Genomic DNA, 13,661 nt, shown 5'->3' with positions numbered 1-13,661 from the left:
TTTTATATAAATACATCTCTCTCTTTTTTGGCAGTTTTTTCAATGCAGTTTTATGTTTACATAATATATATAACTATAGAGTAACTAGAGCTTGGATTTTGCTTCCTCCTGTGGCACAGTGAATATTCTGTCTAAAAATATGGAGATTAAAGTGTGTTAAACGTTTTGTGTATGTAGCATAGCATTTCAGTGTATGTGCAAACAGCCTGGTCAGTTTATCTGGTTCTTGGATAATTGGACAATTTCTAAATAAAAGAGGAATGGGATTGGTGGTTAGCCTCTACATTGTGTACCCAGGAGATAGCAGATTGTACTGGCCCTCCCTCCATTCCAGTTTCCTCCAGAAGACTGATATTCATTTGTCTCATAGAGCCAGCATCCCCAAACTCATTGTGCATTGATATTTTCTCAATTTGATATTTCACTCTGTGGTTTGCATTGGTGCATTTCTTGTCTCTGTTGCCCCTTGCAGAATTGCCATCCATGAGTGTGCTACTGGTTGAGGCCTTCTACGGGGGCTCCCACAAGCAGCTGATAGACCTGCTGCAAGAAGGTGTGGACGGCTGTGTTCTATACACACTTCCGGCCAAGAAATGGCACTGGAGAGCCAGAACGGCCGCCATCTACTTCATGCAGACCATCGCAGCTAGTTCCTCTTACAGGTTAGTGCCCTCAGGCTCCACTTTCACTCGACATTCTTCATGTCATTATTGATTCGGTTGGCCTATGCCCTGATGTTGGACAACCTGAATAGCTATCATGCTGCACCTTATCCATTCATATTACTTGATCATAAGTAAAGCTGTTCAGGTTATGCAGCTTGCTGAAGGGTACTACACGTAGCCTTAGATCCTGAAAAAATTTGGTTACAAGCTGCAGCTTCAAGGTTCAAGCCTTGTCGTTTTCCATGTACCATCAGGTTTTTCTTTTTTTGTTTTGTTTTGTTCATACATTTGATCTTGGCCACAGATAATACGGGGTGCATTTCCGGAAGGGGAATTTTGAGTCTTTATTTTGTTGTGAACCACATGCTAGGTGGCCATTTTGTCCTGTGCAACCTCTGCAGCCCTCCCTGGTTTTAATAGCACAAGCTGATGGTTTTCACCTGATTACTAAGAAATGCGGCAGATGGAAACAGGGTGAGCGAGAGCGGAGGTTCTCCGTTGTGGGGGATAGGTGGGTTGGTGATCTGTTTCACACATGACGTAGAGGGGAAAAAACCCAAGCTTTGCATTGAACCAGTTGCACTACAAAATTACTTGTCATGCTTTCAATTTAAAATGTCAACTTTTTTTCTTGCTGTATGTTGGTGATCAAATGCATTGCTGACATGTGTTTTTTTATCTTTTTTATCTTAGATATTTAGAATTAAGATTGATTCAGACCTGTTTGCTTAATCTAAATGGACATGATGATGCATCATTTGCTGTGCCTATGACGTGAATGAAACTGATTGCGTTTAACATGGTATTAGGCAAGTTTCTCTTTCAAAGTTTGTTCAGTCAGATGGTTTACACATCAAGACAGTAGTCCTCAAAATACTGGGAGGCACTGAAACCCTATCAAATTGACAAGTTGCAGATATGATTTCTACAGACATCATACTCTGAGATGAACTGAATTTCTGTGGATTTTTTAAAACCTTTTTTTTGTGGTAACGTTCTTTGGTGTACAGAACATTGTACTACATTGGTGTACAGACCATTGTACACCAAGGGAGTTGAGAGCTGATGTCATTTATCCCGCTCCACGCTTAGCCTCCGAGGACTTGTCGTTCATCCCTTGTTGTTCCACTAATGTCTGTGATTTAAGGGGTATTATCCACATCTCGGTGTTGGCCTAAATGATATTATTCAGGCACAGGTGCTGCTCTGAGCTCCTTCTGAATGATAATTAAGATAATCTTTCTCTGTCTCCGTGCTCTCCTTTCACACGGATCCATTTTGTTCTGCGATTTCTCCCGTGTCAATACCTTGCAAGACGGCCTCCCTTTCCCTCAACATCACCTAATCCCTTCCCGTGCAGAAAAGTGCGCTAACAACTGAAACCGGCTCTGTGGTTTCCCCAGAGACTGACGGTATTCGGAGAAATACGTGCCAAGTCGAATTAAAGTAAAACGCTGATGACTGAACTCGGTTTCGAACGTTCCCTTGGGATGTTATTATGATGAGATGAGATTAAGTTCTTTAATTCTGCAAAATGGATATGAATATGTTGGGTCAGGCTGATGGGAGCATTCCCTTTAAATGAGGGAAATGGCCCTTGCAAACGTTTTAAACATTTTGGCTGGTGGATCGGATCTCTTCCTACCATCTTTGCAAAAAGCTTTCCAAAAATAGCAGAACACTTTTCTGTGCTGTTTAAATGTGCTGCTGGTTGTGAGGAGGTTGATATTTTGAAAAGCAGTGTTGAACCATGAACTATTAATTCAATATAAAATTATAACGGGTGCTAGTACTCATGATGGTTTTTGCTTTGCCATGAAACATTCACAGTACGGACAGTGCCTGAGTCATGGGTGATCGAAGGACTATGTTGACAATAATTATGGGGAATGTTGATGGAATATTGTGCATTTGTGTATGTATATCTCACCTGTATATTAAAGAGAACTAAATTTTCCCTACCTCAGTAATGGGCTTTCCCAGCATTTAATAGGATTCTACCACACTAGCAGCAACAGATGTTTACCATTGAGTGGCAGAGGTTGTGTACCATTGTCCGTAACTACTGTGACGTGATCAAAGCCTAATCAGGCATCTCTGCCGGCAATAGAAGGAGTTGTTTAGTCAGGGCGATCTGATCAAAGCTCACCTTTTTTTATGTCAGGCCTTGAGGATTGGCCGTAAGCTTGGATTTCACCTGTCAACCCAGTGGTATTCTGAAGTGAGAGTTTTGCACATACAACACTGACAGGCCTGACTACACACTTACTGTACACTTTCAGGGGTTTTTTCTCCTCATCATTCATGTCGAGTTACAGTAGGAGGGGGAAAAACCATTGTGTGGAGGTATTCTTTGTAATCCAATTTAAAGTAGAGGGTTGAAAGACTGGAACGAGGGTGTCATCATTTAAAGACTTAATGCTCTGTGCGGATGTGTCAGTTTGTGGTGATATTCTGGTAAATGGCCTGTGTACATTGAGGAACTAGTGCCATTTAACCGTGAATGGGATTTCCTCAATTATAATGCAAACCGCAGTGTTTGTGTGTGGAACAAAACTTTTTATGTTGTCAACAGATGAGCACTGGAGTGCAGTGGCCTTTAAAATGTTAAATCTGAGGCAAGCAGATGATTCTCACTTAAACATTTTCACTGTCTCATTTGCCTTCTTGTTTGAACCTCTTCACTTGAAGTTTTAGAATTGATGACCTGATATGCACGTGGGGGGATCATTGAAAAGAAAATGGCCTGTGCTGTGACCTGAACGGAAATAAACTATCGTTCTTGTTATCTACTCATTCTCCCAAGACATGCTGCTGGGTGATGATTTAAGTTAACTTGCAGATTCTCACTGCTCTGTGAAAGGCACCTGAAGAAAGGACATCATATGGTCTGCCTTTGCTGGGAACTTCATATAAGTGCCACAAATGGCCAGGAAATGCATGCATTTTTAAATAATGAACACCTGCTACCACACTGTGACTCGTTAAAGGTTGGCGAGAAGTGAGCCGTGACCTAGAAAACAGTCACCTGCAGTTACAGCAAACAGACAGGGCAGTATGCAGACTTCAAAAAAGGTTTAAAGTGGGTTGCTTATAAGAAACTCAGAGGAATATTAGGGTAAGTTAAGGCAGGCATTCACACCACTAGTGTGGAAGTTTCATTTGTGCTTGGAAAAAGTCTCAGTGTTTCATAGAGCAGGAAGTGATTATTATTAACGGCAGCAGATAAAATTTATTGACGCATTCAGTCTATCTTTCTTTTGAGTGTGAGTCGGTTGTTTTCCTTGCCCTGTGGTTATTTTGATTTGTACCTGAATTTCCATGTCATATTCTCTCTGTAGTTGAGCAAGGAAGCAAAAGAAATTGATGTTTTGTCTCCAGCTGTGTGGCAAGTGGCTGCCACACCCTGTAGCCTTAACTAGACAAAACCCGATGAATTATGTGAGAGCTGAAGGTTCCACTTTATTTGCAACACCCCTAGGCCAGAGAACACCTATTCTAACCACAAAATGTCAAACTCTGTGATTCTGTGTGAACAGTATTAGGCATGGGGACTGAGATCAATAGCCTATCTCTTCTTCACTGTCCACAAATGTTTTTTTTTTTTCCTCCAGGTATGCAGTATGTACAATAAGATTTTATATGGGCATGGGAGGTAACTCCTCTCTATTCCTGTGTAGATATTATGAACATGGGGGCTGTTTTTAGCTGAAATTAAGGGTTGAGATTATTCATGTCAATGAAAAAAGTAACTAAGTTTTTGACTGTGCTAGACTGTGAGGTTTCTCTTTTGTAGTCAACATAAGATTATGAACGCTTGGCTTACACTTTACTTGAAGAGGATTGTGTTTGCTTCTGCAGTACTTTTAATTTATTTGTGCTATGGGCGCTATGTTAAAATTTGACCAACAATGAATGATTGTCATAAAGCATTATGATGTGGATCATGACAGTTACATAATGCTTTAGAACACTTTAAAGTGCTTGGAATTAGCATTCTATAACAGGTCATGACAGCAGACAGTGACATCATAACAAACCTTTCTTGATGTAGTGAGACTACAAGCATTATAATGCCTTCAATAACATAAAGAGTTGTAGAAATTATAAATGGACACAGAAGACCTTATTAAGGTGCACTTCAAGGGTATACACTTGCTTACACAAAGAATAAAAATGAAACAAATGAGATTTTTGGTTTCCAGTTACTGATTTCATACAAAAGCCAGTTTTTTATCCTACTGTCCAAAAGCAATATACTGGGAAACTAGAAGTAGATATAAAACCTTGCCTCCTTGCTACGTCATGTCGCAAATTGTATCACATTATGATTACATGGTGTTAGCATTTGAATACTGATATCTGGTAAAGATTACATTTCTGTAAATCATAAATAATAGGCCTTAACTTGTAGAAAATCTGAAATTAAGTACATGCTGTTAGTGTTAGTTTCCAGGTTGATTGTGTCCATTAAGTGTTTAGAAAACAGATGGTACACATTTGGAGGAAATTCATGTCAGATATAAGGCAGTTTATGTAGACGTATCAAAGGTTCAGTCCTATTCTTAGGTCTGTGGTATTGCATGGAGCAGATTGCCAAGGCACAAGGCCACACTTGGTAGACAGAATATTAGCATCATGAAGTATATTTTATATTCAAAGTATTTTAAGGGCTTTTAGAAGCCCTTATGCTGTTTGAAGTAATTTGAATAATTACTTACTAACTGTTACAAAATAGTCTCTTCTCTTCTCTACAGGCATCTAAACTGGAAATTGTATTACCTTTTGTTTTTAAAAAAGAAACCTTGTATTATGTAATTTATTCATTCAGCATTCTAAAAGCATAAAATGTCCCATGAATTGTGAACTCTTGTACTTTTATTTGTCAATTTTTTGTTTCACAAACATGAGTCATGCAGTGCATTGCAGTTGTATTGTGCATGGTTCATTCTAAAAATCATATATAGAATGGTACATATGGATCAGAGGTATTTCCACATTTGAAGCAGGCAGCCCCAGGGCAAATACAATACCTTACATCACTAATGTTGTTTCCAATCTTTGACATGGCCTGTTGTGCAAGCATTTTGATGACACATGACAGAAATGCTCTCCTTACAGTCCCCAGACCCCTATCAAATTTGATAGGCACCAAGTCAAAGGTCAACATGAGAAAGACTCCTGAGAAAGGTTTGGCTCTAACTCAGCCAACTAGGTGTGGATTATCATGAAACGTTTTGGAAAAAAAGCCTATGGCTGGTCTCTATTTATGATTTAATCAAAATATCTAGTTGGAGAAATTAGTTATGCAGTCTGTATAAAGTTCATAAGTATGTCCGTGGACAGGGTTCATTTATAAGGATGAAGTCAAGCCATTGGCCCTAACAAGGCTTATTTGTAAAGGCTTGGCATGTCCAAGCAAACACTAGTATCACGTATAAATGCTGCTTGTCTTCGTTTTTAAACAGAGCTCTGTCGCTTAGTTCTGAACCTGAAAAGAAGAGTAGAACATTCTCATGTTCTTGAGACGTAGTGGGCAAACAAAGTGCAGAGCTGCTATTGGCTGTTTTGAGTGGGGACTGACTTGTCACCTAAAAGTGTGGCTGAACCAGCCATTGAAATTTAAGATCTCCTTTGGCATTAAGCTAAGAAAATTTTATTGTGAAATCACTTGTTCCAATGTATTGCTTAAAAAGTATGTAGGAAAAAGAGAAAGAAAACAAACCCCTTGCATAAAATGAAAACTCACTAAGTACATTTCATGGTGTTACGTGGCAATCCTTTTGATCATTTTTTTTTTTCTTAATTTTTTCCCCGGAGAGACACATTGTCATCAGATGAAAGACGAGGAAGCCGATATGTATCAGCTTGGCTCACACCCTCTGTCTGTTCCGAATTAAGTAGGAGTGCAATTTATGATTTACAGTCATTTAAAAAGCCTTCCTCAAGCACGCTCACAGGTGTGCAGTTGATGTTTTAGGGAGGCACCGCTTGTTAAGCTGCTAAAGTACTAAGGAATGTGGAGCGTAGAGCAGAATGGTGCTTTCATTATCCACAAAGCCAATTACATGGGCCTTATCGCAACTTTTAATAGAGACATTCATTCTGAGTATTGAAACAGTTTTCAGATTTTTTTTTTTCACTTTAAAGTTTTGGCTCCTTGGAAAGAGACTGACATGACAAACTGTCATTACTATCTAAAAAAATGCCCTGACTATTATTAGAATTATTAGTTTATGTTCTAATAGGTGTCTTGAAGATATGATGACATAGTGGAATATGTTTTAGTTGACACATATAGCCAAAAGAGGTAAATATATTAAAGGAAATTGATATGTGTTGCATGAATTTTTTTTCTGCACTTATACCAGATATTTTCAATGTTATTTGATGGGGTAAAAAACATACTTTTATTTCATTTACAAAGAGAAATAAAGTGACAAAAGGCTGTCGGTCTAAACCTCACCTACTCAGGATGTGTCTGAGGTTGCACTTGGCAGGAAAAGGTAAAAATAGAGAGCGCTCATCTGGTTTGAGTCAGGCCGCTTTATTGCCGGGGAACGTGGTTTCTTTTTTACATGGTTCCTGGGGTTTTTTTTTTTTTTTTTTTTTTTTGATCGGAGCTCAGACGGGGCCAGGAAATGCAAATAATCCCCTCATCTGAAGATGTGCGGTGACGCGAACTCTGCGGCGGTGTGAACGAGTTGCGGCGTCGCCACATGAAAGGGGCCTGCGCTGCAGCAGATGACCAGGGGCTGGGTTAAGTTAGCAAAGCGCAGAGCTTCCAAACGCCCCCCCCCCGCAGGTTGGGCCTTCCACATCACAAAACGGAGAGATATCCCTTTATTGATGGCGTTCGTCATCTTGTTTAGGATTTTTTTTTAGCTCATCGCGGTGACTGAAGAGAGGAGAGGGAGTGTGAAACCATCTTAAAACTAAAGCGCCATAGGTAATCCATTGATTTCATACCCTGGAAATGCAGTTTTATGGCTTGTCAGTCCTAGGATGTGACCATTTGCATTACATGGTTAGGGATTAGAAGAGGCAGGGAAGGAGAGAATTTAGTCGGATGCAGTTCAAAGTGCTTTAAGAAGCTGTAAAGAGGTGCGTTTAGTGCATGGCGAATATTAAACTGTTTTGAAATATTTCTTTTTGCCGATAACCTACTGCTTCTTCCCACTGACCTTCGTTAACAGTTTAGAGCTGTCTTTAGTTCCAGTTACAGTGTTGGCAGTCAGAAGAGGGGCTGTGGAATAAATGCACTCTGGGTGCCTTTCGAGAATTAGTCTTAGTTATCAAGGTTATGTTTTGTACCTGTTGTTCATTATGGCAAATTAAAGGTATGACCAGAAATCCTTGAAAGGATCCGTACTAAGGATTAGAAATACCATGTCCTGAACTCATGATCAGAAATGCCTATTGCAGCACCTTGAATCATCAGCAAGGGCCTACAAGAGATTTATAGAATTATTGACTAAAATTCCAACAGAGGAAGAAAAATACATTAATTTCTCCAGTTTATAATAATCCTCTATTCACAGTTATTTTAAGAACATGAAAACACTCAATTATCATAGCATTATTGTGGCTTTCAAGTCCTCATTTTCATCCTCTGTGACACACAAGTTCATCAGCATTTCAGAGCCTGATTAGCATATTATTATGATGTAAGTGGTGCCCATCATTCTACTCCACATATAATATACCAAGATTTTCTCTCAGTCTCCCTTTCAGAAACTCACAATTTAACTCTAAATCTGTCTTCAAAACTGTGTTTCAGCCAGCCTTAAAACCCATTGGAAGGCAGCTGGCTGTTGTGAAGAACACAATCCACCATAAATGCATGTCAATCCAAACTCATTGTTCCATTTTTATTAAACTAACAAATAACCAGTCATGAAAGTCCATAATTAAAAAGCAATAACTGACTCTATATAGAGACTTTATCGTCAGTTCTGGCTTGATTTGAAGACATAATCTGCTTTGGCAGGTGCCAGGCCCTTTGTTAGGGGGCACAAATGTTAATGAACTTCCAACCTCTTTAAACTTTGCTATTTAAACTCATCTTATGCATTTGCAACAAAACCATATGAAAGAAGAATGTTTTATCTTTGCGTTGCACAGGAGTTGGTGGATATTAAACCATTCTCAAGAAATAATCTGGATGTACAGTATGTAAAATGCTGAATGCTGACCACAGTATTTAGACAGTGCTAAGCCCTTTAACCAAACAAAGGGCCAAACATTAAAGGATTTAGTCCCTGAAGAGTTAACTAAGGGGTAATTACCTGACAATTGATTGTCATTCAGGGATTTCATTGTTTGTTGCAAAGTCACAAAGTTGTAGAGTTCATTTGATGCTAGGAAAATGACATTTGTTCGTGCTCATAATTTTATTTTACGTTTATTTATTCATATGAAAGAACATTGCTGTTTAATCTCTTTTCAAATAATTTATTTTAATTCTGCTGGAGAAGAGATTATGTGAAACCCGCTGAAAAGATGCAGCTAAAGTGAATACGGTCTGTGATGCAGTGAAAGTGAATTTTTTTTTTTGTTTTTTTTCTCACTCACATCATTCATTTTTAAATATAGTTAAACATCTTAAATCAGGTCAACTGTTTTAAGGCTTATTGAAAAAATGGGAGTCTGCTAATTCAGTGTGATTTTAGTTGTGGAGATGATGTCTCCGATGTGGCAGTGAAACTATCTGGGAGTTAAGTAATATCTGGAGCATACTTAGAACTTCACTTTCCATTTAAAGTATATCCATTGCCTTCATTTGTTATGAGGCCTGGCATTAGAATTGGCAATTCACAATTTAAACACTGGAAGTGATTTACTCACTGGAAGTGATCTAATCCATTCAACAAGTTTTGTTTTGTAGTTAAAACTGCACCTTGACTCAGGACAGTGGTGTGTGGGCCGGGTTTACTTGGTTGGACCAGAGCCTGGATGCCTGAAGAGGAAATAGCCATGTTTATCTTGTGTGAGAGAATAGCCAGATAGACCTGCCTGCACCTACAATACTGTAATACTTTTTTCATATTTTGAAGATTTGTCAAAAGAATCAGAGAGGCTTGTAATATTTGCTGAGAATATATATGCGGTACAGCCTTTTGACTTAACCTATGTTGTACCTTAGGGTACTTTTCACTAGTTCTGTCCTTAACCTGGCGGAACTGACAGCCCTCCGACCAGACCTGGCCCGACTGAAGAAGGTCCTGTACTTCCATGAGAACCAGCTGGTGTACCCAGTAAGGAAGAACCAGGAGAGGGATTTTCAGTACGGATACAACCAGGTCCTCTCATGGTAAACATCTGTCTGTCTCATATGTGTATTGTATAGCATTGTGAAGCCTCCTACATCACCTTTGCCGAAAATCAAAGCCTGTAATTAGAGTTGATTTATGGAGTTAAACCACTTATTTATTCCTCTCTTACTACGAATCATGAGGTCATGTTTGCTAAGCGTATTATATTCACGTCGTATAAATCCGATTTAATGAGAAAACATGCAGGGATCCTCGTAAATTCTGCGCATTGTATCAAATAAGCATTGGCACGCTCATCCAGGGTTTCCCCTCTGTCCATCCTTGGAATCCTGTGGAGAAGAGTTACTGTGTCTTTAAAGAAAGTGGATAAGCAAGCCATAGAATCAACATACATGTTGATTGTACAAACTGCACAAACTTCATGGGAAGCATGTCTGTGAGCTGGAGAAACTGCTTAACAGTTACTGCACCAAACCCCCTCTAAGCAACTAATTAAGAAAAACGAAAAAGATGAGGTTGTTATTTAAGGGGAACCATATGAAAAAGCTACATCTTGGAACTGGGGAAAAAAAGGAGGAGGGTGCACTCTTGATGCAGTCTTATTGTGTTTCAGTTTTGGCTTTGTTCTCAGGTGGTGTATCCACTCAAAGCCCTTGAAGGAGCACCACATACAATTATGCATGTTCGTGTTTTAGAATTTTTTTATACCCGTAACTGTTCACTCTGACTGCATCAAATGCTGAAGAAATGGTAGAGGTGTGGGCAAGCTGCGATTGTGTCCTGCGTTAGGGAGTCAAAAACACAGTGAAGTGAACACACAACAAGTGAAGTTGTGAGGGGTCCCGTATCTTTCACATGCCCAGTCAAGGGTCACTCCATGTTTAGTGAGGAGGTGTACATTCCCTCGGTAGAAGCAGAGGAAGACTGTAGACAGATGTAGATGAAAAGGGATCTATGAGATGAGGCCCAGCTGTAATTTTAACTTGGTTAGGGACAGACTCCACCCTTTTTAACAAAGTCTTCATCAAATCCATCTAAATGAAACGGAAAACTAAAAACAAGTCATGCTCTTATGCAAATCATGTAAATGTAATGTAAATGAATGTTTGTGTTTTCTAAAGATGTGTTTTTTAAAATGTAATGTTTGTTTCGGGAAGCACAATCAGGCAGCCCTTTGCTGTCAAAGACGGTTAATTACGGCAGCCCGAAATGGTGCAGTCTGTCTGGGAGTTCAGCAATTCTGCAGAAGCAGCGACATAATTAATCACAATAATGCAAAATTAATATGCAAGAAAGAGGGGCACTTCAGAAAAATTATTGTTGATTTCCATCGGGCGAAATGTCAATAACTTTAATTTTCCAAATTACCCATTCAATCAAGATTTAATTCATTAAACTCAGACAGAGATGGCAACAGCCTGACCTTAGAAAGTAAACTTCTGAAGTGAATTGTTCATTAAGAAACAAGTAAATTAATTAACAAGTAAATTGTTCATTAAGAAATGTTTTATTGGATTAAAATCACCATGTTTCACCACTCTAAAACATGGTTTAATTCAAGAAATAGATAAACTTATTTAGAGGTCCAAATATTGTGTCTCTTTTTATACATAGCTCCCCAAAAGTACACCTTGGAGATCTGAAAGATACCACGTTTAATAAAGCCATACACCCCACATAAAAGTGTATCACCGTTTAAGCATATGGTTTACAGGGAAACCTGTTTTATCATTTGGAAGATTAATCAATAGATTACCTCAATTAGCATTTGACGTGTGTATCTAATATGAGATTGCATTCATACAGAGACCTCATTTTGTCTTTATTAACTATTATCCAGGGACTCAAGTTAAATGATCAAAAAGATTTTTTCTCTGTAACCTATTCATTTGTATACAGTTGAATTCAGTTCAGTCTCATACCTACTGACACGCCAGTGGGACAAAAGAAAAAAAATCAATCAAGCCACGCTTATTATGTACACAAAGAAACCAAATTTGACTGTGTTCCAGTTAAAACCAACTGTTTATGCATTCCCCTCTGTACATGGTTACAGAAAATCTGAATAAAATAAATATCAACACTGGAAAGCTTTAGAAATGTTCCACGAGTAAATCTATTTTTAGTGACAGCTTCTCTAAACACGCTCAGTGTCATCATACCGTATATTGAAACTGGTGATGTACTTTTTCTGCACACAAGTTTTGCAGATTTATTTAGTGAAATGTCTTTTTTTTTAATAGATTAAATATCACAGTTGCGATTTGTACACCAGATTCACTAAATGAACACACATGAGAGTTCTCCTTATCTTTTTTTTTTCCTTCTTCTCCTTTATTTTCCAGCTTGGTGGCAGATGTAGTGGTGTTTAACTCCTCTTTCAACATGGAGTCTTTTCTCACTTCTATCGCAACGTTCATGAGGCTGATCCCCGACCACAGACCCGAAGATCTGGAAGCGCTCATCCGACCCAAGTGCCAAGTCCTCTACTTTCCTATCAAATTTCCCGATGTCAAAAGGTTGGTTTTTTCATCCCTTGCAGAGACAGTAATTTGCCTTCCAGGGATAACCGCATGTTGATTAAAAAGCAGCGTATTTTGCTTCTAATCTGTCCCCGGCAAGCTGGTAGAGTTTAGGTACACAGTAAACAGCGATCCAAAGCGAAGTCACGTAAGAGCACGACAGGCACGGCACTTTTAAGTCCTGCACAGATGTTCATAACTCATTTGAGGTCAGGGCTCTTCAGCTGTCTGTCCACTCTTTCATTAAACAGGGTTTTACCATTGTATCTTGTTTCTTCATTTGGCTGTTACAATTGCTACAGTATCAAAAATAGTGTGAAGAATGTTTTTTTTTTTTTTTGTATTTTATATTTTGTGTGTTTTTTTTTTCCAGTAGAGCAGAAGTACAAAAGAGGCACCACAATAGAACAGTTTATTTACAAATGTGGCTCGTGGCTGAACAGAGAAGCAAGGTGCATTTTTCCCCTTTCTGAATGTTACCTCCCAAACAGTGCACAATGCAAAATGCTACAGACGCATTTCCACAGAGCTGGTGTGCTTTTCATTAAAGTGCAAATCAACACCAGCCTTTTCTTGACATAAATGTGATGACATCACAATTGAAATAAAATAAGAGTGGCAGAAAAAAAACGTACTGTTTGAGCCAAATAACTGTATTTTCAGAGAAAATACATTTGATTAAATTAATTTTGAAGAATCTGAATTAACTAAAATGCACAATATTTTAATTACATTCATTTCATTATGTGGGGAATTTACAGAGGGAAAAATCCAGATACGAGAATTTGGTATCAGTTTTAGTTTTGTAGCTGTACTGGACACTTCTGCCATTCTGTAGGATACCCAAACACAACAGAAAGATTAAGGAAATCAGTGCTTTGTGCTCAAGTCAAAATATTATTTTAAGCAAACACAAACAGCAATATAATATAGAATTATTAAAGCTTGGTCCTTGAGGAGTGATTGTTCATGAAAGAAGGGTTCTGAGAGAATCCTTGCCTGTGGTAATTGTGTCATAAGGACTTTGTTTTTTTCCAATTAGTGGAAGAGTGTGACTTGTGTCATTTTGAATTTTTGTGCTGTAATGCATTATATCTGTTAAATAAATTCATATGTAGTGTGTGTCATGATGTAGTTAGGGATGATATTTATATGGAAATGTCCATAGAAAATAGTGAGTCCAAAATGCCTTGAAGTAA

General features: G+C 38.5%; 1 protein-coding gene across 1 annotated transcript in view; it reads left to right on the top strand.

Annotated features, from left to right (window-relative positions):
* The first annotated feature begins 476 nt into the window (after positions 1–476).
* Positions 477–13,661, top strand: part of gtdc1 (glycosyltransferase-like domain containing 1) — a 48,280-nt gene continuing 35,095 nt past the window's right edge. Inside the window, exons 1-3 of the mRNA XM_036545581.1 lie at positions 477–662; positions 9,811–9,978; positions 12,286–12,459. Coding sequence (XP_036401474.1) covers positions 484–662; positions 9,811–9,978; positions 12,286–12,459 — 521 coding nt within the window. The 5' untranslated portion in view covers positions 477–483. The remainder of the gene's footprint in view (positions 663–9,810; positions 9,979–12,285; positions 12,460–13,661) is intronic.

The sequence above is a fragment of the Megalops cyprinoides genome, chromosome 14 (assembly GCF_013368585.1).
Source record: "Megalops cyprinoides isolate fMegCyp1 chromosome 14, fMegCyp1.pri, whole genome shotgun sequence".
Taxonomy (NCBI): Eukaryota; Metazoa; Chordata; class Actinopteri; order Elopiformes; family Megalopidae; genus Megalops; species Megalops cyprinoides.
The sequence above is the reverse complement of the archived record's forward strand: the minus strand, read 5'-3'. Positions and strand labels throughout refer to the sequence as shown.